The 27,990-nt window shown below is 38.1% G+C and overlaps 1 protein-coding gene across 1 annotated transcript; it reads right to left on the bottom strand.

Moving 5' to 3' along the window:
- Positions 1–106: 106 nt before the first annotated feature.
- Positions 107–27,160, bottom strand: LOC128704332 (ATP-binding cassette sub-family D member 2). Its single transcript, XM_053799497.2, has 11 exons — positions 26,261–27,160; positions 18,541–18,713; positions 15,071–15,245; positions 10,582–10,691; positions 8,966–9,140; positions 8,091–8,219; positions 7,238–7,352; positions 6,033–6,263; positions 4,975–5,100; positions 1,453–1,603; positions 107–936 (listed from the first exon to the last, which is right to left on the bottom strand). The coding sequence occupies exons 1-11, from the start codon at positions 26,994–26,996 to the stop codon at positions 847–849; spliced, it is 2,211 nt and encodes a 736-aa protein (XP_053655472.2). The 5' UTR covers positions 26,997–27,160; the 3' UTR covers positions 107–846.
- Positions 27,161–27,990: the final 830 nt, after the last annotated feature.

The following is a 27,990-nucleotide window of genomic DNA, read 5'->3' as shown; positions in this document are numbered from 1 at the left end:
CCTCCGGAGGGGCTTAGCCCCATGACCCACCTAGTCAGGTCACTTCCACTTAAGGAAGGAGCATGGCATGAGACCTAGTAGCACAAACTAGTCAGGTCCAACTCACACAGTAACGATAAAAAATAATAGGTGTGAGGAGTCTGCATATGAGAAAAGTTCAAATGCAAATCATAAACGTAAACAAATACAGCAAAGTTAATGAAAGTTAAATGAGCTTATTTCTCATACAAGTAAAACTATAAAGTCAATCTAATATTTCAAACATGAGCAGTGATGGCCACTGAGGAAAAGAAAAATTGTGTACAAGTGAATATTTTGCACAAAGCAGGGACACCATATATCTAACTCTTTAGTCTGATAACTGGCCTCAAAATATTTATACAAGGACCTATCCTTGATTGTACTCTTGTCATGTTAAAAATAACACAATACTGTATAGTATTTCAATAACCTTAAAGTCAAAATTTAGCATTGCTAATTTACTAAAACAAGTTGAAAAACAACTCAGGAACTAATGGTTGTAAAGTAAAATATTTTTTGTGATCACTTAAATTTACAATTAAAATGCCATTGCTCCAGGACATTACAAGGAGCATTCATATTTAATGTGGTAGAAGACATATGACTAGAGGTAAAGAGCCTCCAGTGTCCCAACACAGATGGCAATACATACTTCAATCAAAATGATGACGGTGAACATAAGAAAAGAGGAGCACTGTGCATGGCCAACTGGCCCATGACAATCAGGTCCATCTCACTCTCAACCATTATCACATGGCAAATTTCTGTAGGATTCCGTCTGTTTACCAAAGATTGTGCAGTGTATATTGCATGCAGTTGGTGAGCTCAGTCTGAGAGTGCTGTGTCACTGGCCAGATCAGGCAAGGCTGTGTCCTCAACCAGCAGGGAGTCCTCTCCTAGGATGCTGCACAGTTCCTGCAAAATCAAGTACCTTGTATCACCAAGAAACATAAGCATGGAAAATGTTTAGAAAATGACATACATCAGAAAAAAAAAAAGAGGGAAACAAGAGAGCCATGAATGACTACCTTAGAATTAGAGAGGAAGGTCAGGCAGTTCAAAAATTACCTAGCAGCCAAATCAAGTATTTAACCAAACTTATTGCACAGCCTTTTCCAACAGCTTGATTGATCAGGAGCCCATGCCACAATAAGCACACAAGAGGATCAAGCTTCCACCACTCCTTGCATCAAATAACTCAGGAAAACAACAGCAGATAAATAAATGTTGAGATTGAAGATGGACACCTACTTGCAGAAAAGAGTAAGGAATTATACAAATGACATATGACATGGCTCATGAGGCTAGCAGAAAATGGACCAGTTAAGAGGGGAGACAAGGAGCCAAGTCTCAACCTTCGTAGCCACAAATATATAAATACATTTCTATACATCCTATTATACTTTTGTAATCCTTCCTTCCTTCCTTTACCTTTAATCTCTCCATCTTGCTGGGTATATCAGACAAGAGAGATTCCAAATGCTGTTTTTCTTCTTTTAGTCCAAGACGTTTGTCAGTGTCAAGACGATCAAATTTCCAGCTGCCTTCCCCATCAAACTGCAGCACATGTGTGTGAAATTTCCTACAAGAAGATGCATGCATTCAGAAACAAATTAATATTCCATTTTGTTTATTCAAAAATTTTAAAACAAGATGAGCCATACGAAGCTTTACCATATGTAGTCCAAGCAGATGTTCAAACACTATGCAAGATAATGGCAATATGTAAGCAATAAAATTGGTACAAATGTTATGTACCAACTTCTAAATATTTTATCAGTGAGTCTGTATCAAGATGACTAAAAGGCTTACAAAGTTGCCAACAGTTATCTTACATAGTTTTTTCTAAAACACTGGTCACTTTAAGTCATAAAAATTATGTTGTGTGAAAGCAAGCCACTATTGTTCAACTTATGGAACTTTAATTTAAAACATTTGCTTGAAAATTATGTTGCTGTATTAGTGTCTGCATAATTCCTGCCCGATCTTCATCTGAAGTTTTAATCATATACTATTTTAAAGTAAACTTCACAACGATTCATAATGAAGGGAATGTAATATATCCTTCATTGGACCAATGTCTATTTATTTTTAATATACCAGCCAAGATAGAGTAACCCCCCTAAAATGAGGAAATGTATTCATCATCATTCACTCAATCTCTGTCTTGCCAAAGGTGTGCTAACATCACAGCTCAGACGACTCTTTGAGCTGCAACATCTTCGGTACTGTACTTCCAACCTCCAAGACTGAAGTCTAACAAACTATTTTCCCTGAAGCCTTTCATAGTTCTCTTGTTCATATTTCAATAGTACATCAAGCCATAAAAACCACTCTGTCTCCATTCAATTTGTGTTAACACACTCACACAAGCCTACCGGATGTTCAAGCCCCTAGTATTCGAAACCTCCTGTACCCCTTCTCCCAACAACTTCCTGGGATGACTCTTCCCCACCTTTCCTTCCTTCCACCTTATTTATATACAGACGATGATCATAATCTGTGTGGGTAACTTTTCTGAAAACTGCTCTACTAATGTTTTGCATAACTTTTTATTTTTTTTTTATTATCACACTGGCCGATTCCCACCAAGGCAGGGTGGCCCGAAAAAGAAAAACTTTCACCATCATTCACCCCATCACTGTCTTGCCAGAAGGGTGCTTTACGCTACAGTTTTTAAACTGCAACATTAACACCCTTCCTTCAGAGTGCAGGCACTGTACTTCCCATCTCCAGGACTCAAGTCCGGCCTGCCGGTTTCCCTGAACCCCTTCATAAATGTTACTTTGCTCACACTCCAACAGCACGTCAAGTATTAAAAACCATTTGTCTCCATTCACTCCTATCAAACACGCTCACGCATGCCTGCTGGAAGTCCAAGCCCCTCGCACACAAAACATCCTTTACCCCCTCCCTCCAACCTTTCCTAGGCCGACCCCTACCCCGCCTTCCTTCCACTACAGACTGATACACTCTTGAAGTCACTCTGTTTCGCTCCATTCTCTCTACATGTCCGAACCACCTCAAGAACCCTTCCTCAGCCCTCTGGACAACAGTTTTGGTAATCCCGCACCTCCTCCTAATTTCCAAACTACGAATTCTCTGCATTATATTCACACCACACATTGCCCTCAGACATGACATCTCCACTGCCTCCAGCCTTCTCGCTGCAACATTCATCACCCATGCTTCACACCCATATAAGAGCGTTGGTAAAACTATACTCTCATACATTCCCCTCTTTGCCTCCAAGGACAAAGTTCTTTGTTTCCACAGACTCCTAAGTGCACCACTCACCCTTTTCCCCCTCATCAATTCTATGATTCACCTCATCTTTCATAGACCCGTCCGCTGACACGTCCACTCCCAAATACCTGAATACATTCACCTCCTCCATACTCTCTCCCTCCAATCTGATATCCAATCTTTCATCACCTAATCTTTTTGTTATCCTCATAACCTTACTCTTTCCTGTATTCACTTTTAATTTTCTTCTTTTGCACACCCTACCAAATTCATCCACCAATCTCTGCAACTTCTCTTCAGAATCTCCCAAGAGCACAGTGTCATCAGCAAAGAGCAACTGTGACAACTCCCACTTGATGTGTGATTCTTTATCTTTTAACTCCACGCCTCTTGCCAAGACCCTCGCATTTACTTCTCTTACAACCCCATCCATAAATATATTAAACAACCACGGTGACATCACACATCCTTGTCTAAGGCCTACTTTTACTGGGAAATAATTTCCCTCTTTCCTACATACTCTAACTTGAGCCTCACTATCCTTGTAAAAACTCTTCACTGCTTTCAGTAACCTACCTCCTACACCATACACCTGCAACATCTGCCACATTGCCCCCCTATCCACCCTGTCATATGCCTTTTCCAAATCCATAAATGCCACAAAGACCTCTTTAGCCTTATCTAAATACTGTTCACTTATATGTTTCACTGTAAACACCTGGTCCACACACCCCCTACCTTTCCTAAAGCCTCCTTGTTCATCTGCTATCCTATTCTCCGTCTTACTCTTAATTCTTTCAATAATAACTCTACCATACACTTTACCAGGTATACTCAACAGACTTATCCCCCTTATGAACTGGAAAACATATGGGAAAAAAGGTTGCATTCTTCACATTGAGAAAGATATAAATTTTTTTAATTATCATAGAAAAATATTTTTTCTTGCCTAACATTGTTGACGATGATACTCTGTGAAATACCTGAACTCTACTGAGGTTTAAACATATTGAAGTGAGTGGAGTGGGTGGCTGTGTATCCATTCCTAATCCTTTTAAGTGTGTTACACTGAGGATTACTCATTGCGTAAGCCCTTATCTTTGCCTCAATGTCTCAAATTCACCAAATCACTGATTCTCTAACACCAAACATTTGTGCCATCTCCATGATGTATGTACCAGCCTCCAGCATCTCAACTACCTCCAGTTTTCTTGTAATAGCTATAGTCTCATGCTTAATATTCTTCCTTGCTTCACCAGCATCACCTGCACTTCATTTGGAAGTCATGATAAATATCCAGAGATGAGATAGGGCATGATGAAAAGAAGGAAAAACTAAGCAATGTGCAGTGAGCTTAAATCATACTGTACACATTAAAATACACTGACCCACATGGAAAACTAGGTGTTTATATTCCATCAGCCTCCTTTACATCCTCCACCACAGTGCTAAGACAGCGGAGCTGCCTAATGTGTATTGTGGTCTCAAGCCTGCCTGCTCTGGCACTCCTTAATTAGCAAGGGAAATGAACTTTTCTCCCGTGCACTGGGTGCACTTCTATTGGAAATGAAAACCTAAATTTAAATCACATGATACTGAAAACACAAGTTATCATTGTATAACTTTAGGTTTTCTACTGTGCCCTCTAAGTCATCCTACTCTAGCCTCCATTCTCTGAAAGGTTTCTGAATTTAAAAAAAAACTGACCATAGAGTGGGTCGATGTGTGATGGTGAGGAGGGTGATGCCTTGGTCCTTGACTGCCTGGTACATCTGACCCTCTACATCGATGCTCACTGCACTAGTGCACTCGTCCAGCAAGGCGTACTGTGGTCTGGTAAATAATTCACATAACATATTTAGAACCTTTCCTTTGATATACCTTTGGAATACTTTAAACTGTTGATTTTTATCTTACATTTTAAGTGTCTTTCTTAAAGAACAAAATAATTTACTTGTATAGTGTATCAGATACACAAGTACCATATATGCAAGACATGATTTATTATTGTTGTTTACTTAACCCAAGACAGCAAAACAATGCCTATTATCATTTTATTTTTTAACACGTTGGCCAAGTCCCACTGAGGCAGGGTGACCCAAAAAGAAAGAATAACCCAAAATGAAAGGAAAAAAACTTTCGTCACCATTCAACACTTTCACTATCACTTATACTTAATCACTGTTCTTTGCAGAGGCAGGCAGATATGACAGTTTAGAAGTTACTCCAAACAGCAAATATCCCAAACCCCTCCTTTAAAGTGCAGGCATTGTACTTCCCACCTCCAGAACTCAAGTCTGGCTAACTGGTTTCCCTGAATCCCTTCACATAATATTACTCTGCTCACATTCCAACAGCTCGTCAAGTCCCAAAAACCATTCGTCTCCATTCACTCCTATCTAATGTGCTCACACATGCTTGCTATATGTCCAAGCCCCTTGCACACAAAACCTCTTTTACTCCCTCCCTTCATCCTTTCCTAGGATGACCCCTACCCCTCCTCCCTTCCACTACAGATTTCTATACCGTCCAAGTCATCCTATTTTGCTCCATACTCTCTAAATACCCAAACTGCCTCAACAACCCCTCCTCAGCCCTTCCTAAATCCTCTTTGTTTTTCTACAATCCTACCTTCTGTCTTTTCCCAAACCTTTTTTTAAAGACATCTACCGAGCACTTTATCTGGAGTATCAAACGGGCTCATTAAATTTAAATTTAAACTGAACCATGAAGTAGACAGACACTAGAGATAAATAAACTCATACTTATGGTAGAAGAGTCTGGCCATGCCCATCCGCTGCTTCTCTCCCCCAGATAAGACATCCTTCCAATCCTGAATGGCATCCCATCCTCCTTCTCGTATCACTATATTCTGGAGGTTTACAATGCCTAAGATGGTTACCAGGTCATCATCAGTTATACCCTTCTTCTTCATATCCTCATGCGAGTCTGGATATGTCACTTGGTCACGTAGTGTCCCCACTGACATGTACGGTCTAAAGAATAATTTTACTTGTGAAATTATGATAAATGGAACATGTAATGAAGACTGGCAGAATAACTTAAAACTATAATTACATGAGCAATTGGTAAATTTGTATTTTTATTTTTACATTTTAACTTGACAACACTACATAAAAACCTGAGGATAATTTGTATTATCAAAGTCAAATTTTAGTTCCAAAAAATTTATGGTGTTGATTCAGCTTTGAAATTACCTTTTTATTTTTTTACACGTCGGCCGTCTCCCACTGAGACAGGGCAACCCAAAAAAGAAACACCATCATTCACACTACACAGTAGTGAGATTACAAACATTTACATATTTATTTGAAAAGCTCTTTTTATGCATAGCATTTTGGGCAGATTAAAACTAGTACTGTACTTATGAGGTAAAGTGGACCTCCGCTTTACGATCAGCTCCCAATGCGACCAATTATGTAAGTGTATTTATGTAAGTGCGTTTGTACTTGTATGTTTGGGAGTCTGAAACAGACTAATCTAATTCACAATATTCCTTATGGGAACAAGTTCGTTCAGTAATGGCACTTGAACATACTTTTGGAATGAAATAATATCGTAAACCCGGGGTCCACTGTACTTAATTTTAGTACAGGGAATTAGATAAGGAATATTACATATACTTCCAGTTTTGTGTAACAATTCAGCATGAACAACCTTTTTATATAATTACACAATTGTGATTATACATGTACTGAGGAAATAATTTAATAAGCTACTGATAAACATAGTAAATATTTACATTTGTTAATTATTTAAATATTACATCAATTTCTGGTAGAGTGTTTGACAATATTTTTTAATCTAATGGCTGATAGTCAAGGGAATGCCAACCTCTGAACATGCATAGTTAAACACTACCATTTAATATTTAAACATGATACAATTTACATGTTTCTATACCCCTCATTTCCCTCCTTTTCTCTCCTCTCTGTATATAAATATTTACCTCTGAGGGATGTAAAACATGTGAGAAACTGGAGGTTTATGGAGGTATCCACTGTACACTGGCCACAGACCGCTCAAGATGCGGAACAAAGAACTTTTTCCACACCCATTTGGACCTAAAAAAGATGCATGGGATATCATGGTTTTCTTCATAAGTTCAGGTTATATACATTTGGGGTTTTATTGTAAAGGTTAAAGTGTAGATAGGTTTATGGTTTAAGGGGGTAAAGCAGTGGTTCCTAACAAAGAAAACTGTACCCACTAGTATACAAAAAACAGGAAAGCTTGGGGTACAAGACTGAACTGTATGAATTGAACAATTCCATGCAAGGAAGAGGAATGGATATGATTAGTGCTGAGGAAAAGTTTTCAGCCTACACTCAAAAACTTCCAATTAAAATAAATTGCAGTTATAATGGAAATTTTGCTCATTTTTGTTCATATGAAGCTGCTGGTAAGGAAAAGGGAGTATTCATTGTGACTAAGGTCAGACATTATTTGCAAGAACCATTTCAGTCCTTGCAAAGTTTCTTTCACCACAGAGAGGTTTTTATGGTTCAGAGATGGATACAAAACTCATTCACAATATTTTTAATCTGGATTCCATGAACAATTGTGATATAATGAAAAATGATCTTGAGCTGAAGTCTAATGAAGGAATATGAATGGAATTTGAATCAATTACAGCAGATAAGCTCTGGTGTCCACAACGCAAAACTTCATGGCCAGCATACTGTACATACACCAAGTGCTCTAAAAAATATGTGTGATTAAACAACATGGGTATTGTACAAAGATAAGGTTGGTAATGACATCTCCGTAGTTCAGAATAAAATTGTAATGTTATCTTGTACCTGTGATGAGGAGATGCATTTGTGGTGTGACAGTGATGGTAAGGGATGGTACCACCACGTCGCAGTTGGGAGTCACCACAGGAACATTGTCTAAGATTATAGTTCCATCGGTACTCTCTGAAACCACACCTGAAAACCATAAAGACATTTTAAATGAGCATGTTAAAACAAAAGGTGGCCTTGAAAATTTGTACTTTTTATTGTCATATTGGGAATGTTTTACATTATGCACAATATATAATATTTTGGTATTGCCAAACACTTAGAACGTTAAACAATAAAGATGTAAATTAGTATATAGTTCCATTTCTCTTAATCACAATTCTCCCAAATTTGAAAAAAATCTGAAAATTCTAAATTCAGAATTTCCCAAGTAACAGTGAAAATGCCTCAAATTAATTAGAAAAAAAAAATCTAATTGAGGTTTTCTAACAAGAGAGAAAAGATACTGCTCAAAACTTCAATAATAAATCTCTACATTTGGAATTTTTTTGAGCAAGACCAAAAATTTAAAATTTCAATGAGAAAAATTTATTGACTGCATTTTTTATTGCTCAAATAAAAGAAAGAGAGACTACAGTACAGTATATCCAATTTTTATCAGTGTATTACAAATTTTCTATAATTTGGACACCATTAAACACATTCTAATAAGATAGATATATGCATTTTTTAAAACTGAAATAAAATGCTGTAAACAGAAACCCTCTTAACTATTTAGCATAATAATGTACACATGTACCTATATGTATGCTCAATTTAAACTCTCCATTATTAAATTATCGGACCATTTCAAAACTAGGAACTATACAAATACTGTACTATATACTGTATATACAATAAATATTGATAATGAGAAACAATACATGTCTAACCATTAATAACCGGCATCCCATTATAGAAAGCGAGGAGAGATGATCTCTCACGTTCTGGCTCCTTCTCTCCTTCAGTCATTACTGCAGGTCGCTTATATTTGCCCTTCTGCACATCTTTGAAAACTTCAAGCATATTGCCCACTCTTGCAGTGTAACCAGCCAGCTCCACAATCTCCTATAATATTTATAATATTAATACAAAATACTGTAATAATAATAATAGTAATAATAATACAGGAATAAGGATACAGTAATAATGATGATAAAAATAATCCTCCATGGGAAAGTGGAGAAGATTCCTTTCTCTGCGAGTCATGTGTATTGTAAGAGGCGGCAAAAATGCCAGGAGCAAGGGGCTACTAACCCCTTTTCCTGTATAAATTACTAAATGTAAAAAGAAGAAAACTTTCCATTTCTTCTTTTTTTGAGTCACCCTACCTCAGTGGGAGCTTAAAGGAAGCATTAAAAGTAAGTGTGTATTACAATTAACTGAGAGAGAGGCAGGCTACCTCTTCTAGAGTACAGCAAGCATGTCATATAAGTTGCTAGTAAATAAGTATCAGTACTTCTAGAGTAGTGTCTGGACTCTGAAGATATGGGCAGGGATGTTGTAATTCAATGGATTATCTGAATTGTAAAGACTGTCATTTCTGGAAAGACAGCTAGAGAATGAGTAATAATAAACGTGTTTCTTTGTGCCACCCTGCTTTGGTGGGTAATAGTCAGTCTATTAAACAGCCGCCATATATAATACTGTACAATTAGGTACTGTTAGGAAAAATGGACATGACACCTGCACAAGTATAGTATCACAATTATTTTATAACACTAGCCGTCTCCTACCAAGGTAGGCTGACTTGAATAACAAACACTTTCACTATCATTCATTCAATCACTGTCTTGCCAGAATTGTGTTGACATTAGATCAGATGGTCCTCCAGACTGCAACTTTCCCACCCCATCCTTCCGAGTGCAGGTACTGTACATACTTCCCATCTCCACAACTCAAATCCAGCTAACCTGTTACCCTGAATGGTCATAAATGTTCCTTTGTTTACGCCTTATATGTAGTAAGGATCTGCGAGATTTTCAACTGTGTACTATACATAAATATATTCCACAAGGTCAAATACTCAATCAGATTTTATGAGATTGCTTTGTAATACCTCAGAAAAGAAATGCAAAGGAAACCTTGAATGTCTGACTTTTTAAAACAAACCATCTATGTACCAAGTACCAGGAACTTATTGAGAGTTACACCACAAGAGTCATGCAGTCTCTTACCCTATACTCACCACATAAGTGATGGTGTCATACCCTAAGTCCTGAGATACCAAGTATGTGCTCCAATACTCTATGTCACTTTTGAAGCCTAAAGAATGTACAAATACATTTAGTCTGAACATTATAACATGTCATACATAACAAGTACTGAAATTCCATTTCATAGCAATACTTTTCAGTTGCTAGTTTCAGATTGGCTAAAATATTAAATGTGATCAGCAGCAGAAGTTAAAGAAGAATCCTTATTAGCCTTGAAGTCAAAGTTTTGTCCCATGCTGAGTAATAAAAAACAAAAGTAAAGCAGAAAAGAGAGCCATGTGCAAACAACTTACTTTATATGAAGTTAAGAGACGCTCAACAGCATCAGCTCCAGAAACCAGCATGTTTTTGGCAGTGGTGAAGTACTGAGTGCGGTCAGACACCCCACCATCAGTTTCTCCACCTGTTAGTAGCACGGATTAGTAATGCTGCTCTGCATACACTGAAGGCAGTTGCACATCTGCAATCTAGCTCTAGTAAGTCTCAGAGGAAAGGGGCTGTTGAAGGTTAATAACCTGTTCCATGTTGTCTGACAGGCAACTGCCACAGGCATCATGCATTTATTACATCAATAACCTAAAACAGAAGTTGGGAGTGATTAAAGGTATTCTGGGCATCAAACTTAAATTTACTGTCATCCTCCTTCCTTGCTGCCTCCCCTTGAAAGTAATGCCTCATGTGTGGCCGAGTAAGACATAGCCACTGATACTACTAACTGCATATATGCCACCACAGGAACAGTAGCTCTTCCCTGTTATGTCTAGGTATTGTGAAAACCAGGAGGAGGTGTCAGAGAGTAGTGGTATGAATGATGTAAAAGTGGAGCATCCTACCAGAGGTTTATGACTATAAAATGCCAGTTGCAGTGCTCAACCCTATACAACATTATCATCTTGCATTCACTGTAGTGCCAGATGCATGGTTACTATAATAATAATGGTGTGTTTATGACCTGTAATACATACCATTACTTATGACTAATTACTGGCAGACACTTGGGGACATTTCAAATTTTCTGATTAAATGAATTAAGTAAACTACTGCAAGAGAAATGGTCATTCAGTTGACAGCTCATTTAACCCTTTCAGGGTCAACAGGCCCTCTCAGAGACTTGTTCTCAGGGTCGCCCAAATTTCAAAAACAAAACAAAAAAAAAAAAAAGTTTTTCTTATGAAAAGATAGAGAATCTTTTCCCGACCATAATGACACCAAAAGTATGAAATTTGACAGAAAACTTACGGAATTATGCTCTCGCGAAGTTAGCGGTCTCGACGATGTTTACGCATCGGCGATTTTGCCCACTTTGAGCCCTATTTTCAGCCAATTCCAGTGTACTAGTTAACAAAAATCATAACTATTTTGCTACAACTCCTTTTTTTTCTATCGAATGAGTGCAAGAATCCACCCATTTACTGATTTCAACTATCCAATACAGTGGTCAAAATTTAGCAATTTTGCCAATTTCACACAAATTTCAAAAGATGCCAATTTCCAAATAGGGTCCAGAATAAACAAGAAAGACATTCCTGGCACTAAAATGACATTTCCTCTGTTCATTAGTCATGTCCCAACGCCCCTCTTACATTCTATTGCTTTCTACTTTGAATTTTTATTCTCACAAAAAATAGAAGGTTGACTGTTATGCAGACTACTGCATTAGTGTAAAAAATGGTATAAATAATATCGGCGCACTTGTGAAAGAATATTAGACTCACCAGTTGATGTGTATTGGACGCTTGGCATGATTTGTTTACTTCTGAACTTTGGTAAAAATCGAACATTTGTAAAATCAGTCAAAATCATCTCAATTTCTGTAATATGTCTTCCATTCCATAGAATGAGACCAAGAAAACTAGAATACAACAATAAATACCATACGAAAGTACAGTGCAAAATCGCTGTTTTAATCCAAAAACACAAATTTTTTTTTTCTCATTACACACTGTGTGCTGCAGGATTTTTTTTATACTGTGCACACTGACCACATAGACCCATTCTTTCATATGTAGGCCTACCAGCTTTCTCTCACTAGATTTGAGGGTGCTAGAATTTATGCGTACTAGTACGTCAAAAACCCTGGTGCATAAGCCGTACTAGTACGGCCGAAACCCTGAAAGGGTTAAAAGTAAAGAGTTGGCACTTGTGTCAACTCACCTTCACTTGACTGGAATCATAATTCTGGTAAGCAACTCACTCAAGCTGGTTTATATAACCCAGTAAGGATTAGCTAGATTAGAGTTGTGGAGGTGGGAATTATAGTGCTTACACTCCAAAGGATGGCTAGGGATGTTGCAGTTCTGAAAGTCATTTGAATGATAATTGTCTGTGCATCTCTGGTAAATCAAGTAGAGACTGAGTGATGATGAGTGTGTTTCTTTTAGGTCACTGTCTTGATGGAAAAAAGCCAATTTATTAAAAAACGTAACTGTATTTTATTATATATTTTGTGGAGTCATGTGATAGGCAATAGAAAAGTAGCAGGACATGATATAAAATACTTTCCTTTACAGTATTATTAATCCTGAGAATGTGATCAGGTCTTCACCTCTGTACCTATTATCAAAAAATTTTTCCTAAACAGTTTGATGAGTGATTCCAATTTAATCAGCAACTCTGAAGTCTTGACCCACAACACTGATACTCCATAAACCTTAGACTTGCACTTAAAGTACCAATTTTGTGAATGTAAAAAGTGTAAGGCATTATGAGTTTCAGTTCTAGTTACATTTTTGACTTAATGGGCTAAGGTGGGATTAACTCAAGCTTCTTAAAGGTATAACCCATAAAAAAATGCTACGGTATCATAATTCTGAATAACTCTCGAGAGTCCAGATGCAAGTCTCTACAAGATAAAAAGAACTCAACCTAAAAGTCCATAACTGGAAGCAAACCATGGATCAGATAAAGCACAAAAATAAACTACTGTGCTACAGTAGTAGTGCTTCTGAAGAAACTGTTAAAAACTATATGTAGTCTATAAACTGTCTTGGGGTCACAGAAGACTTATCCAGAGAGGGTAAGTTTTGATATCCAAGTACAGTTAGGGTAAGTTGGAAGAAATTTCTAGTGAGTGAGGAACCCATGCAGTGGGTTGGTAAAGGTGCAACACTAAAAAACAGACTGCCAAGCTAAAACATTTTGTAGTTTGAAAAATACAAGAGTGGGTGTGGGTGGGTATGAGTTGGACCTGACTGGCTTGCATTAGTGGGTCTGATGCAGTGCTCTATCCTTCTTAAGTGATGTGACTTGGACCTGACTGCTTTAGCCAATAGCTAGGGCCAGTAGGTGATTTGGACCTGCCTAGCATGGGCCAGTAGGCCTGTTGCAGTGCTCCTTCTTTCTTATGTTCTTAAGGCAATCTACAGTGAACACACACAAAAAAAAAAATACAGTACAGAACTGTAATCTCTCTTATTTGGTATAATACACAGTTAGGGATGCCTGAATTCTAGAAAATTATATTTTTTTTTACAACATCAGCCATTTCCCACCAAAGTATAGCAACAGAAATTGAGAAACCTTTCTCAGTTTGAAAAAAAAAAAAGAAAAAAAAGAAAATTCAAATCGAAGTTTGAACTTTTGCTTTCATTTTGAAAATTCTTAATTGCAGAGAAGATTCCAAAATCTAATTTTCACAAATTGTTATCTCTTATTAGAATAATTACAAATTTTGGAGACCAATCCAAATGCCAAAATTATCTAAATTTTGGTATAATTCTCAATATGTACAGAAATAAATTTCCAAATAAGAAAGACAGCAGTGTAGACTATCAAGTAGAACTGCAAGGGACCAGAGTGACTGGGAGTAACAGATTATGTATTGCAATATTTGTAGCTACAGTACAACCTCTACTGTTTCTGTCGCTTAATTACTAACCGCGAAGCTTAAGTGCCCACATATTTAGTGACAGGGAACAGTCTCAGCATCAGTGGGCCGGAGCGAGTGTGTATATGTTTGGAACTGCCATTAGTTTCTTCCCACCACATCCTTCATCCTTGCATAATCAAGTGGCAGTAATACAGTAGTGATGCCCATGAAGATATGCCAACTCCAAAGTTTTCCTTCAGCAATATGGCTGACTGGTTGATGAAGATTAAGTCCTTTGTGGAGACAACAGCTGATTACAACCTTAATTAGATCACAAATATACACTTGCTGTTATTCCACACAACCTAGATGCAACTGAGAAGCTCAAACATTATCTTAGATCGCTCAATGTTTTAACAAAAGTAATTACCAAGCAGTATAATAACAGTGTCACTCCCTCAATCTGTGTACTGCTTCACCCTACATTGGGCTGCACATTGTCATTAGGCTGACAGTTGTCCACCCTCTTCAAGTCAGATATTTTCATCCTCACTACCACAGGAGGTAACATACCACTCTAGATTCACTGCTATTATATATTATATATATTACATTAATATACCCGAGTAAAAAAATATACAGTAGAGCTCCAATTATCCTGTCCCTCTGGGAGTGAAGATGCACTGGATTTTTAACACCACCAGATGACTGCATTGCATTTTTATGGTTCCTTTGTTCTGAATGTTCCTTTCTCGCATTATCTGTCCAGGTGTCAGACTGAACAAGATAGCCATATAATGTTGGAAGCTAAATAATTGATCGTTAGATAATTGATGGTCTACTGTGAATTGTACTTCATTCGAGTCCTGAGTGAGGAAGAGGATGTCTCAGCTACATGCATATGGCCAGGCATGGACACATACCAATAACAAAGATTCCACTGCATGGAAAGGAAGAGTATTATATGTACTTACTTTCATTTATGGTTGAGGTGAGGAGTGGTATGGAGACCATGACCATGCCAGCACCTGACCAAACATACTTCATGAGGAACTGCTCCAGCATAATATACCACAAGCGTTTGTTGAAGATCACCCCCATCTGCTGCACCAGTGAGTCATATGCCTGCTGTAGGATAGTACGCTCCACCTGGAATTATTGTAATGCCTTCGACTAGATGATGACCTTAATTATCACACCTGTCCTAATTTTGGCTTCCATTGACCATTAGTATGCTGAAATAATTTGCAATTAAAAAATACAGCACAGAAATGATATACAGTTGGCCCTCTGTATCTGTGGGCTTCACATCCATGGATTCAATTAACCACCAATCAAAAATATAAAAAAAAATCCAGAAAAGTTCCAAAAAGCAAAATTTGAGTTTGCTGTGCACTTAGCACTATGCTGGATGTATAGCCAGAGATGAACCATGGGGCATGGGCCAGCAAAAAAATAAAATTGAAAAAATTTGAAAAATTAGTTTAGTTTACAGAAAAATCCTTCAACAATCTGGCAATATTTAGCTGTAAGTCTCATCTTCATATGATATTTCTATAACAAATTATAGTTATTATAACATTTCTTGTGATGACACCACAGTTTTTATATCCCTGCACCTGAAGTGAATTTTTGGCTTTTTTTTTCTGATTTTTTATTATTTTTTTGTATTTTGTCCCCCTAATAGTACATTAAAATCACCATACGGCATCATTATCATGTGAGAAGAGCTATGGCAGACCAGGAATAGGCAGAGAAAGGAGTGTCAGTAGTGATGAGGAAGAAGCATGTCACTCATGGCGCTATAAACTGTATATGTACAGCCTCTCTGCACTTAACGACGGAGTTCCGTTCCTAAGACCACGTCATTACACACATTCGTTGCTAAGTGAGGAGCATACTATAATGGTAGTGCGTTTGTGTCAACCATTTTTATATTGTTTTAATATCACCTTTGCACCATTTATAACATTCCTGGTATATTTTTAAATGTTTATACAGTAGTGTACTGTACGTATATTGTAATAAACAGAATAGAGGAAATCAGCTCTAATATACATAATTTAGGTATACACACTGGTCAGACAGCCCATCGCAAGTCCGAGTCATCAGTAAATGAGTATGTCGCTAAGTGAGGAGAGGCTGTACATATGGGTCTATGAAAGATGAGGTGAATCATAGAATGCTTGAGGTAAAAAAGATGAGTGGAGCACTGACGAGTCTGTGGAGACAAAGAACATTATCCATGGAAGCAAAGAGGGAATGTATGAGAGTATAGTGGTACCAGTGTTCTTACATGGGCGTGAAGCATGGGTAGTGAAAGTTGGAACAAGATGAAGGCTGGAGGCAGTGATATCGTGTCTGAGGGCAATGCGCAGTGTGAATATAATGCAGAGAATCCATAACTAGGAGATTAGAAGGAAGTGTGGGGCTTTTAAATGTATTACCCAGAGGGCAGAGGAGGGGTTGTTGAGGTGGTTCGGACATTTAGAGAAGATGGTACAAAGGAGAATGATTGGGAGGGCATATAAATCTGTAGTGGAAGGAAGGCAGGGTAGGGGTTGGCCTAGGAAAGGTTGGAGGGAGAGGGTAAAGGAGGATTTGTGTGCAAGGGGCTTGGACTTCCAGCAAGCATGCGTGAGTGTGTTACATAGGAGTGGAAATGGATGATTTTTATGATGATATGCTGTTGGAGTGTGAGCAAAGTAACATTATGAAGGGAATCAGGGAAACCAGTTAGCCAGACTTGAGTCCTGGAGGTAGGAAGTATGGTGCCTGCTCTCTGAAGGAGGGGTGCTGATATGTTGCAGCTTTTTTTGACTGTAGTGTAGACATGCCTTTAGCAAGACAGTGATAGAGTGAATGATGATAAAAGTGTTTCGTCTTTTATGGGTCAATCTGCCTTGGTGGGAAACGGCTGACGTGTCAGTAAAACAATACAAACAAAAAATTATAGTATGTATGTATTTTTTATTTTTTTAACAAGTCGGCCATCTCCCACCGAGGCAGGGTGAAACAAAAAGAAAGAAAATCCCCAAAAAGGAAATACTTTCATCATCATTCAACACTTTCACCTCACTCACACATAATCACTGTTTTTGCAGAGGTGCTCAAATACAAGAATACAACAGTTTAGAAGTATATACATATATATGTATATACGTATGTATATACATATGTATATATATATGTATGTATATATATATATATATATATATATATATATATATATATATATATATATATATATATATATATATATATATATATATATATATATATATATATATATATATATATATATATATATATATATATATATATATATATATATATATATATATATATATATATATATATATATATTGCATAATACAGTGGACCCCCGCATAACGATGGCATCACATAGCGATTTTTCCGCATAACGATTACTTTTATCGCAAAATTTTTGCCGTGCATACCGATTAAAAACCCGCATACCGATTTTCGTCCGAGACGCGTCCAATGTGCCCTCAGCCAGCCTCACATGTGCCGCTCCGTCCCATTGTTTACCAGCCAGCCTCCGCGGTAACATCCAAGCATACACTCGGAATATTTCGTATTATTACAGTATTTTCGGTGCTGTTTCTGGAAAATAAGTGACCATGGGCCCCAAGAAAGCTTCTAGTGCCAACCCTACACCTCAAAGGGTAAGAATTACTATAGAGATGAAGAAAGAGATAATTGATAAGTATGAAAGTGGAGTGCGTATAGCCGACCTAGTCAAGCTGTACAAGAAACCCCAATCAACCATCGCTACTATTGTGGGCACCAGAAAGACAATCAAGGAAGCTGTTCTTGCCAAAGGTTCAACTGTGTTTTCGAAACAAAGATCGCAATTGATGGAAGATGTTGAGAGACTCTTATTGGTGTGGATAAATGAAAAACAGATAGCAGGAGATAGCGTCTCTCAAGCGATCATATGTGAAAAGGCTAGGAAGTTGCATGACGATTTAATTAAAAAAATGCCTGCAACTAGTGATGATGTGAGTGAATTTAAGGCCAGCAAAGGTTGGTTTGAGAGATTTAAGAAGCGTAGTGGCATCCATAGTGTGATAAGGCATGGTGAGGCTGCCAGTTCGGACCACAAAGCGGCTGAAAAATATGTGCAGGAATTCAAGGAGTACATAGAAACTGAAGGACTGAAACCTGAACAAGTGTTTAATTGTGATGAAACAGGCCTGTTCTGGAAGAAAATGCCAAATTATCCTGCTGGACTAATTCTGTATATGGTATAATACTTTACTGTAGTAATGTTACAGTACATATATCCAACTGACATTACATGAAAGATGTTTAACTGACATTGCACAATAAATGTCCGATTAACTTGTGAGAATACATATACTGTTCCCAAGATGGTAATGCTTATACGAAAAGTTAAACAGAGCAGCACCAGGGTTACCTTATGTCCACCATAGAAGGCAATTTCCTCAGCATTGGTAATAATCCGAGAGTGAATGGCTCGCAGGTAACCTTTCCGATGTGCTTCCTCTGACACCAGAGCCCCAAATTTTGGGGAAACCTTTCGCAAAATGCGGCCAGTGATAGCCACAACCAGGCCACCTAACACTGGACCTGAAAATATAACATTCAGTTCACGTAAAACAATCATAAATAGTATTGGTATTATGGTATACCTGGAGTATGCCTGTAGGGGTCAACACCCCCACAGCCCAGTCTGTGACCAGGCCTCGCAGTGTATCAGGACCTGATCATGCAGGCTGTTACTGCTGACCACACGTAAACTAGCACAGGAACCACAGCCGGCTGGTCAGGTACGGAGTTTAGGTGTCTGTCCAGCTCCCTCTTGAAGACAGCCAGGGGTCGATTGGTAATCCCCCTTATGTATGCTGGGAGGCAGCTGAACAAGTCTTGGGCCCCCTGACACTTATTGTGCTCTCTCTTAACGTACTCACAGTGCCCGTTTCTCATCGGGGATATGTTGCACCGCCTGCCAAGTGTTTTGCTTTCACAGGGAGTGATTTGTGTGTGCAGATTTGAAACTAGTCCTTCTAGGATTTTCCAAGTTTATATTATCGTGTATCTTTCTAACGCACATTCCAGGGAGTACTGTATTAATTTTCATAAATGAAAATACGGTATTGTATAAAATATGAATTCATATTAAAAATTAAGAACAGGTACTGGATTCAATATATTTTCGGAGGCTAGAGGCAGTGGAGATGTCGTGTCTGAGAGCAATGTGTGGCATAATTATTATGCAGAGAATTCATAGTCTGGAAATTAGGTGGTGTGGAGTTACTAAAAGTATTATTCAGAGGACTGAGAAGGGGTTGTTTAAGTGGTTTTGGTCATTTGGAGAGACTGGAGAAAAATAGGATGACTTGGAAGGTGTAAAAATCTGTAGTGAAGGAAAGGAGGGACAGGGGTTGTTCTAGGAAAGGATGGAGGGAGGGGGTTAAAAGGTTTTGTGAGTAAGGGGCTTGGACATATAGCAAGTATGTGTAAGCGTGTTAAATAGGAGTCGAGACAAATAGTTTTTGGAACTTGATGAGCTGTTGGAGTGTGAGCAGGCTAATATTTTGTGAAGGGATTCAGGGAAGCCAGTTAGCCAGACTTGAGTCCTGGAGGTGGGAAGTACAATGCCTGCACTTTAAAAGAGAGAATTTGGGATAATTGCTGTTTAGTGTGACATGTAAACTGTTAAATCTGTACGCCTCTGCAAAGACAGTGATAGTGTAAATGATGGTGAAAGTGTTTCTTTTTTGAGTCATCCTGCCTTGGTGGGAAACGGCGAGTGTGTTTGAATAAATAGTAATTTAGTCCTTGAGGTGGGAAGTACAGTGCCTGCACTATGAAGGACGGTTGGGGATATTATAGTTTAGAGTGGTATCTGAGCTGTGGTGTCAGCACACCTCTGGCAAGACAGTGATGGTAAAAGTGCTTCTTCTGTTTTGGGTTACCGTATCTCAATCTGAGGCGGCCAGTGTTAAAAATAAAAAAAAATGTAATAATTGCATTCGTCGATGTCTGCACATTTATAATCGTCTAAATTTTGCAAATGTTAATATTTTAAGGGGTTGGAAAACAAATTAGTAATCCAATCTTGAATTTATCGAGCAAAAATGGCCAAGTCTTCTTATACCTGCTGGTTGGCCATAGTCACCTAGCAGTAAAAAGGTACCTGGGTGTTTATCAACTGTTGTGAATGTCTAGCAGTAGTACACAATTAGGTAGCAAACTCTTTAGGCTGAGTCCTAAGAAAATAAATTAAACTGCTGCTTGAAGCAGCACCAGCAAGTCATTAGTACGTACTAGTAATAGTTAATAGTTACCAGCTAACAGTTAAAAGTTAGTAAGCAGTAGTAAGTAGAAATTATAAGTAGTAGTAAGTAGCAGTACAAAAAGAACAGCAGTAGTAGTAGTACAACTCATATACAGTAATAAGTGGTTTGATAGGTGGCATGTTATCAATGGCGTGGTGTGGTCAAGGTCAGGGTCCACTGTGTGTGTATATGTACTCACTTATATATGGCTGTAGGGGTCGAGTACCAGCTCCTGGCCCTGCCTCTTCACTGGTCACTACTAGGTCCAGTCTCTCCTTGCTTCTAGAGCCTTTTCCTATCTCTTCTTAAAGCTATGTATGGATCCTCCATTCACTATATGACTCTCCAGATTGTTCCACTTCCTGACAACTGTGTGTGTGTGCATGTGAGTGTTTGTGCACTCATCTGTTTATAGTACAGTACACATATATATTTACTTATACATATTTCAGGCTGTAATGGATATGTGGGACAGCAGGCTTCCAGCAGCAACAGCCTGGTTGACCAGGTTAGCACCAGATAAGCCTGGTCCATGGCCATAGAAGCAGAGTTTCTGCTCATTTTTTTTTGTCCATTATGATTATTTTGTATTATCAGTCTTGCAAATTTCTAATAGTTAAACCATACTGTACTTCCTTAATGAACACATTTATTCTGATCTCTACTGTTCTTCGTATATATATATACCTGTGAGCAGTTTTGAAAGTTATTCCACTCTCACTGCCCAACCTTAAACTAGACTTCCCTACTACCAGTCTGATCAACCAGACTTTCCTATTACCAGTCTGATCAACTAGACTTCCCTACTACCAGTCTGATCAACCAGACTTCCCTACTACCAGTCTGATCAACCAGACTTCCCTACTACCAGTCTGATCAACCAGACTTCCCTACTACCAGTCTGATCAACCAGACTTCCCTACTACCAGTCTGATCAACCAGACTTCCCTACTACCAGTCTGATCAACCAGACTTCCCTACTACCAGTCTGATCAACCAGACTTCCCTACTACCAGTCTAATCAACCAGACTTCCCTACTACCAGTCTGATCAACCAGACTTCCCTACTACCAGTCTGATCAACCAGACTTCCCTACTACCAGTCTGATCAACCAGACTTCCCTACTACCAGTCTGATCAACCAGACTTCCCTACTACCAGTCTGATCAACCAGACTTCCCTACTACCAGTCTGATCAACCAGACTTCCCTACTACCAGTCTGATCAACCAGACTTCCCTACTACCAGTCTGATCAACCAGACTTCCCTACTACCAGTCTGATCAACCAGACTTCCCTACTACCAGTCTGATCAACCAGACTTCCCTACTACCAGTCTGATCAACCAGACTTCCCTACTACCAGTCTGATCAACCAGACTTCCCTACTACCAGTCTGATCAACCAGACTTCCCTACTACCAGTCTGATCAACCAGACTTTCCTATTACCAGTCTGATCAACCAGACTTTCCTATTACCAGTCTGATCAACCAGATTGATGCTAATTTTAGTACCATGAAAAATTTTGTGCATTTTATAGAATCCTTTCAAGATCTTATAAGTATAGGTGGGCCCCGCTTGACAGTGCTTCACCTTATGGCGTTTCGCTAATGCAGAGGTTTCCAATTATAACCATTCTTCATTTATTCAGACTTCTTGCAATATATATACATGTACACCTACCATCCGACTTACAACCTGCTCGACTTACGACCACTCGACTTATGACCGTGTTTTTTATGCCAAATTTCTGGGAAATAAACAACTATTTGTGTTGTACACAGTGTTTATCCTAAACCTTACAGTATAAAATACAGTACTAACAACAAAAAGTAAAGTAAAACATGAAATACCAAAATAAAACAATAAAATAAAGTCATTACAAAAATGTTTTTTTGATATTCAGTAGCAAAGTTTGACTTACGACCATTTCGACTTACGACCGGTTTCTCGGAACCGAACTCGGTCGTAAGTCGGATGGTAGGTGTATATATATTCACCACTCACTATAAACTAAGGACAAAAATATTTTAAGGTAAGTAATGTGTGTACTGTACATGCATTTTTTAAGCCTAGTTCCATTGCTCATTCAATATAAGATAGTGTAAACATGTTATTAAGCTTTTATATACATTTGAAAGTGAAAAACGGCTATGTTTCACTTTACAGCAATTTTCATTTTACAATAGTAGCCCAGAACCTAATCTAAAAAGTGCTTTTTACATATTTCAACACTGCAGCCTCCTCACTGCATAACAGCGGGTGTCAGGCATAAGTCTTGCCTCACCAAAGATTTGACATGGGTATTTTTGGTTGTGGGATAAAAGTGCAACTGCAATATAAGGTACTGTCCCTATATGGCATGGAAAATATTAAAAAGCTTGAAATGTTTTTTCACTGATCTTGCTAGAAAGTGAGCAGCATAATTGTATAATATAATTAAATAAGGAATAAAAAAGGTGAAGTTTTATTATGAAAATCATTAAAAAAGAAAAGGAAAGCTCATTAAATTATGTAATAGGTGATGCAAATTAAGGTGAGAGAGCATACAAGCGGAAATATGAAAAACGTTAAATGCATTGTATATGACTGCAAATATGACATACAGTAGACCGTCGTTTAACACTATTTTGTCTTGCACGTTTTTGTTATAGCATGACTGAAGAATTGCAGCATATTTTTGCTTAACACATTATAAAATTAGGTTAACACAGTTGCGTGAGGGGAAAAATTTTTGAGTGTGTGGTTGCCCACCGGGCGAGATGGTCTGTGGGTTAGACCAATGTGTCAACGGGGGAGACCTATCACCATCTCCCACCTCCCTATGCCACCCACACCACCCTCATCATCGTGTTTAATGTTGGTGAGACAAGAGTTTTTTGGAAAAAAATGCCTACATGAACTTTTATCAGTCAGCAAGAGAAAAGTGCACTGGGCTTCAAGACAGCAAAGGATTGCTTCACCTTGCTCCTTTGCGGTAATGCTGCAGGTGATTTCAAGTGTAAGCCCATGGTTATTTACTACTCGAAGAATCCTCATGCTTTGAAAGGTTTAGATAAAAACACCTTACCAGTAATTTGGAGGTCAAACCAGTCAGCATGGATGGCAGAGGAAATATTTATTGACTGGTTTAAGCATCACTTTATTCCTGAAGTCAAGTTTTACCTGCACAGCAAGAACTTTGCATTCAAGGCTCTCTTCATTCTTGATAATTCCCGTACTCATCCACAAGCTTTGCTGGATGTGACCCCACATGTAAAAGTTGCATTTTTACCTCCAAATACAACATCTCTAATACAACCACTGGATCGGGGAGTTATTAAGTCATTCAAGTGTAACTACAAAAAAAAAAGTTACGAAAAAAATAGTTACATCAGTGGACTCTGACTCCAACCTGGCAGTACCAAGCTTCTGGAATAAATTTAACATTGCAGATGCCATCAGCTATGCTAGAAGTGCATGGAATGAAGTGTCCCAAAGAACATTAAATGCAGGCTGGGGAAAGTTATGGCCTTCTGTAGTTAATTCTTTCACTTGTTTTCCCTTGCTTGAGAGTCAGGTTCAGGAAATTGTTCAGCTGGCAAGGAGATTACCAGGTGATGGTTTTGAAGATATGAATGAAGATGATGTGAATGAGCTCTTAGATGATGATGATGATGAAGACAGGAGTCCAGAGGAAATGTTGGCAGACCTCGATGCACAGATACAAGGAAGGGAGATAACAGAAGCAGTTACGTAAGCAGTTCCGTGTTGATGCTAAACTAGCAGACGTTTTCACTAAAGACGACCCTGACAAATCTAGAAGCAGTGCTTTGAAACTGGGTCTAGACTAGCTGATGATGCCTTACCGTCAGCTGTATAATGTACTGCAGGGTTAAAGAGCCCAGAGATCCATTACAGAATTTATGCATACTCCAATACAACCATCAACTTCAGTACCAAAACCTCTACCATCCACTTCTGCCAACAACCAACAACCATCCACCTCAGCCCAGTAGGACCACACCATCCATATCCACTCTCTTCACAATCATCCACAAACACCATTAACTGCAATTTAAGGTAAGAAATACTATTATTTCTATTGCATTTGTAATTTTAAGCAGTACTATATCACGACAATGCACAACAATTACATATTCACTTTTATTCTGTAAGATCTGGAGGTCTAAAAAAAAAGTTGTTTGGCTTTTTGGGGGCTCCCAGGAACGTAACTTTATTTTTCCCATAAGTTCTTCAGTTTGTCTAACACGGTTTTGTCTAACACTGCATTTTCAGGAACGTAACTACGTGTTAAACAACGTTAAGAAAAGAGATAAGGTAAGATTTTGTTCGGATTTTTAATCAGGGAGGGTTAGCCACCCAGGATAACCCAAGAAAGTCAGTGCGTCACCGAGGACTGTCTAACTTATTTCCATTGGGGTCCTCAATTTTGTTCCCCAGGATGCGACCCACACTAGTCGACTAACGCCCAGGTACCTATTTGCTGCTAGGTGAACAGGACAACAGGTGTAAGGAAACGTGTCGAAATGTTTCCACCTGTCGGGAATTGAACCTGGCTCCTCCGTGTGTGAGGCGGGAGCTTTAGCCACCAAGCCATCGGCCACTGGTCTACTGGACATACTGTATTATGTAATGTTTGGGGAAACTTTGATAGCCTTAAGTGGAATAAAGAATTCTAAAAATTACAAAAAAAACATATTATATGTACAGTGGACCCCCGGTTAACGATATTTTTTCATTCCAGAAGTATGTTCAGGTGCCAGTACTGACCGAATTTGTTCCCATAAGGAATATTTTGAAGTAGATTAGTCCATTTCAAACCCCCAAACATACACGTACAAACGTACTTACATAAATACACTTACATAATTGGTCGCATTGGGAGGTGATCGTTAAGCGGGGGTCCACTGTATATAGATTCTAACATTTCTTGATATATTTTCACTTCAACTATAAGTATTCCAATGGATTAACACTGCACAGCAAGGTAATTTACTGGAAGATAATGCTGGGAGACCTAGAGCTCACCTTAAATATAAAATAATATGTATATGGTGACTGAAAGGATTACATTAGCATTAATGTAAGTTTATTTAGGTACAGATACACATAAATGCAGTTATACAGATTATCATACATAGTAACATGTGTAAATTACCTAGGATAACTCAAAAAAGTCAGACCTCATGGCTCTGTGTAAAGAGGATGGTTGTTAAATATAGGAAGGCTCATGAAGATGGAAAATGGATGGCAATAAAAGCAATATTGAGCTCTGCAAATGTAAGAGATAAATATATTTAGTGGATTTTATATTCTCTGAGGATGGGCCACAGACACGTTAAGTTCATATCATAAAAGAAAACACGAAATAAATTTATACTTGTCAATCTTTGGCATAAATGAGTTTATTTAGGTACAGGTACACACACAAATACAATTATCACATAGAGTTTAACCCGTAAATGGTCCAAGCAGATCTACGTTCACATGTGTAGTGCTACAAAAGTGGATCTACGTTTTTTTTACATATTTTCAAATGTAACAAAAAAAAAGTAGATCAAAGTTTTTTTTACACATTTTCAAATGTAAAAAACAAAACAAAAATAAGATCTACTTTTTTTATATACTTTCAAATGTTGAAAAAACGTATATATACGTTTGGACCGTTTATGGATTAACATGTGTCAATTACTTGGGATAACCCAAAAAAGTTAGAGTGAATAATTTCCATTAGGGTCCTTTTAACATCTTATTAAATACAACTTATCAATAACTTAGAGTAGTAATACACGTGAACAGTTGTATAATTATACAAAATCAAGTTTCTGCTCACCAGGCAAGCTGGCACCACCACGTGACCTGGCCAGGGAGGCCAGAGAGACAGTAATTAGCAGTGAGTCAAGTAGTGGTTTAGTAATATGAGAATAAAGATGAGCTACACTAGATGTGAAGGCTGCTATGTCCTCTGTCAGACAGTGATCAGAGTTCTCCAGTCTGCCATCCAGGTTTGACACACGGTAATAACACTGATTCTTGAAATATAAGTCATATGAGTAACGTGTGAGACGACTACGGAAGGTGAGTGCCAAGTGGCACTCCAGGAAGCGGATTAGAGAGTTAACTAGAGTTGCTGGCACAGCTATGGCGATCCATTTAGTCATCATTAAGGCGAACCTGACCACGTCCTTACGTACAATGTACTTGACCACACGTCCCTCCAGCTGGGCCACATATATGGAGAGGAAAGTACGAGTGATAAGTGTAATAGTGTGTAAGAGCAGGATCAAGGCTGACCTTGACCACAACCCTGGGATTATAACCTTTAACAACTTCTTCAACTGGACCAAAAATTCACGATTCACGGCCGGGCCTTTTTGACCTTTGTAAGTGACCTTACTTTTGGCTGCCTCACCAGCTGGACTCCTCACCAGCTCCCTGATCTTAGGATATATAATTTTATAGACATAAACAGCCACAACTAGTGACATTCCTCCTCTAGTTATCGTAGCTTCACTGACATTGAGAATCCTAGAAGTGTCCTTGATCAGTTTAGAGGCGACGTTGGTCATTGTCCTTGATTATTTGTCAGTCACCAGCTGGCAGATGGTCACCACAACACCATAAATAGTGGAGAAGAGGAAGAGGAAGATAGAGAAGAGGGATTAAGAGAGAGAGAGAGAGAGAGAGAGAGAGAGAGAGAGAGAGAGAGGGACATAGACCACCACCACAAAAGGTACACCACCACTGAGACACCACCAACACCACCACTAAGACACCACCACCTGCAGACGACACCACCACCACCAGTCTTATCATCCATCACACTTTATATACTTATCTTCTCACTTTTATATACTTTATAAGCTCACTTTTATATACTTCACAAGCTCACTTTTATATACTTTATAAGCTCACTTTTATATACTTCACAAGCTCACTTTTATATACTTTATAAGCTCACTTTTATACACTTTACAAGCTCACTTTTATATACTTTATAAGCTCACTTTTATACACTTTACAAGCTCACTTTTATATACTTATAAGCTCACATTTATACACTTTATAAGCTCACTTTTATACACTTCACAAGCTCACTTTTATATACTTTATAAGCTCACTTTTATATACTTTATAAGCTCACTTTTATACACTTCACAAGCTCACTTTTATATACTTTATAAGCTCACTTTTATATACTTCACAAGCTCACTTTTATATACTTTATAAGCTCACTTTTATATACTTTATAAGCTCACTTTTATATACTTTATAAGCTCACTTTTATATACTTTATAAGCTCACTTTCATATACTTTATAAGCTCACTTTTATATACTTTATAAGCTCACTTTTATATACTTTATAAGCTCACTTTTATACACTTTACAAGCTCACTTTTATATACTTTATAAGCTCACTTTTATACACTTTACAAGCTCACTTTTATATACTTATAAGCTCACTTTTATATACTTTATAAGCTCACTTTTATGCACTTTACAAGCTCACTTTTATATACTTTATAAGCTCACTTTTATATACTTTACAAGCTCACTTTTAT

Source organism: Cherax quadricarinatus, chromosome 84, assembly GCF_038502225.1.
Source record: "Cherax quadricarinatus isolate ZL_2023a chromosome 84, ASM3850222v1, whole genome shotgun sequence".
In the NCBI taxonomy this organism is placed as follows: domain Eukaryota; kingdom Metazoa; phylum Arthropoda; class Malacostraca; order Decapoda; family Parastacidae; genus Cherax; species Cherax quadricarinatus.
This window is presented reverse-complemented; position numbering and strand designations above follow the sequence as displayed.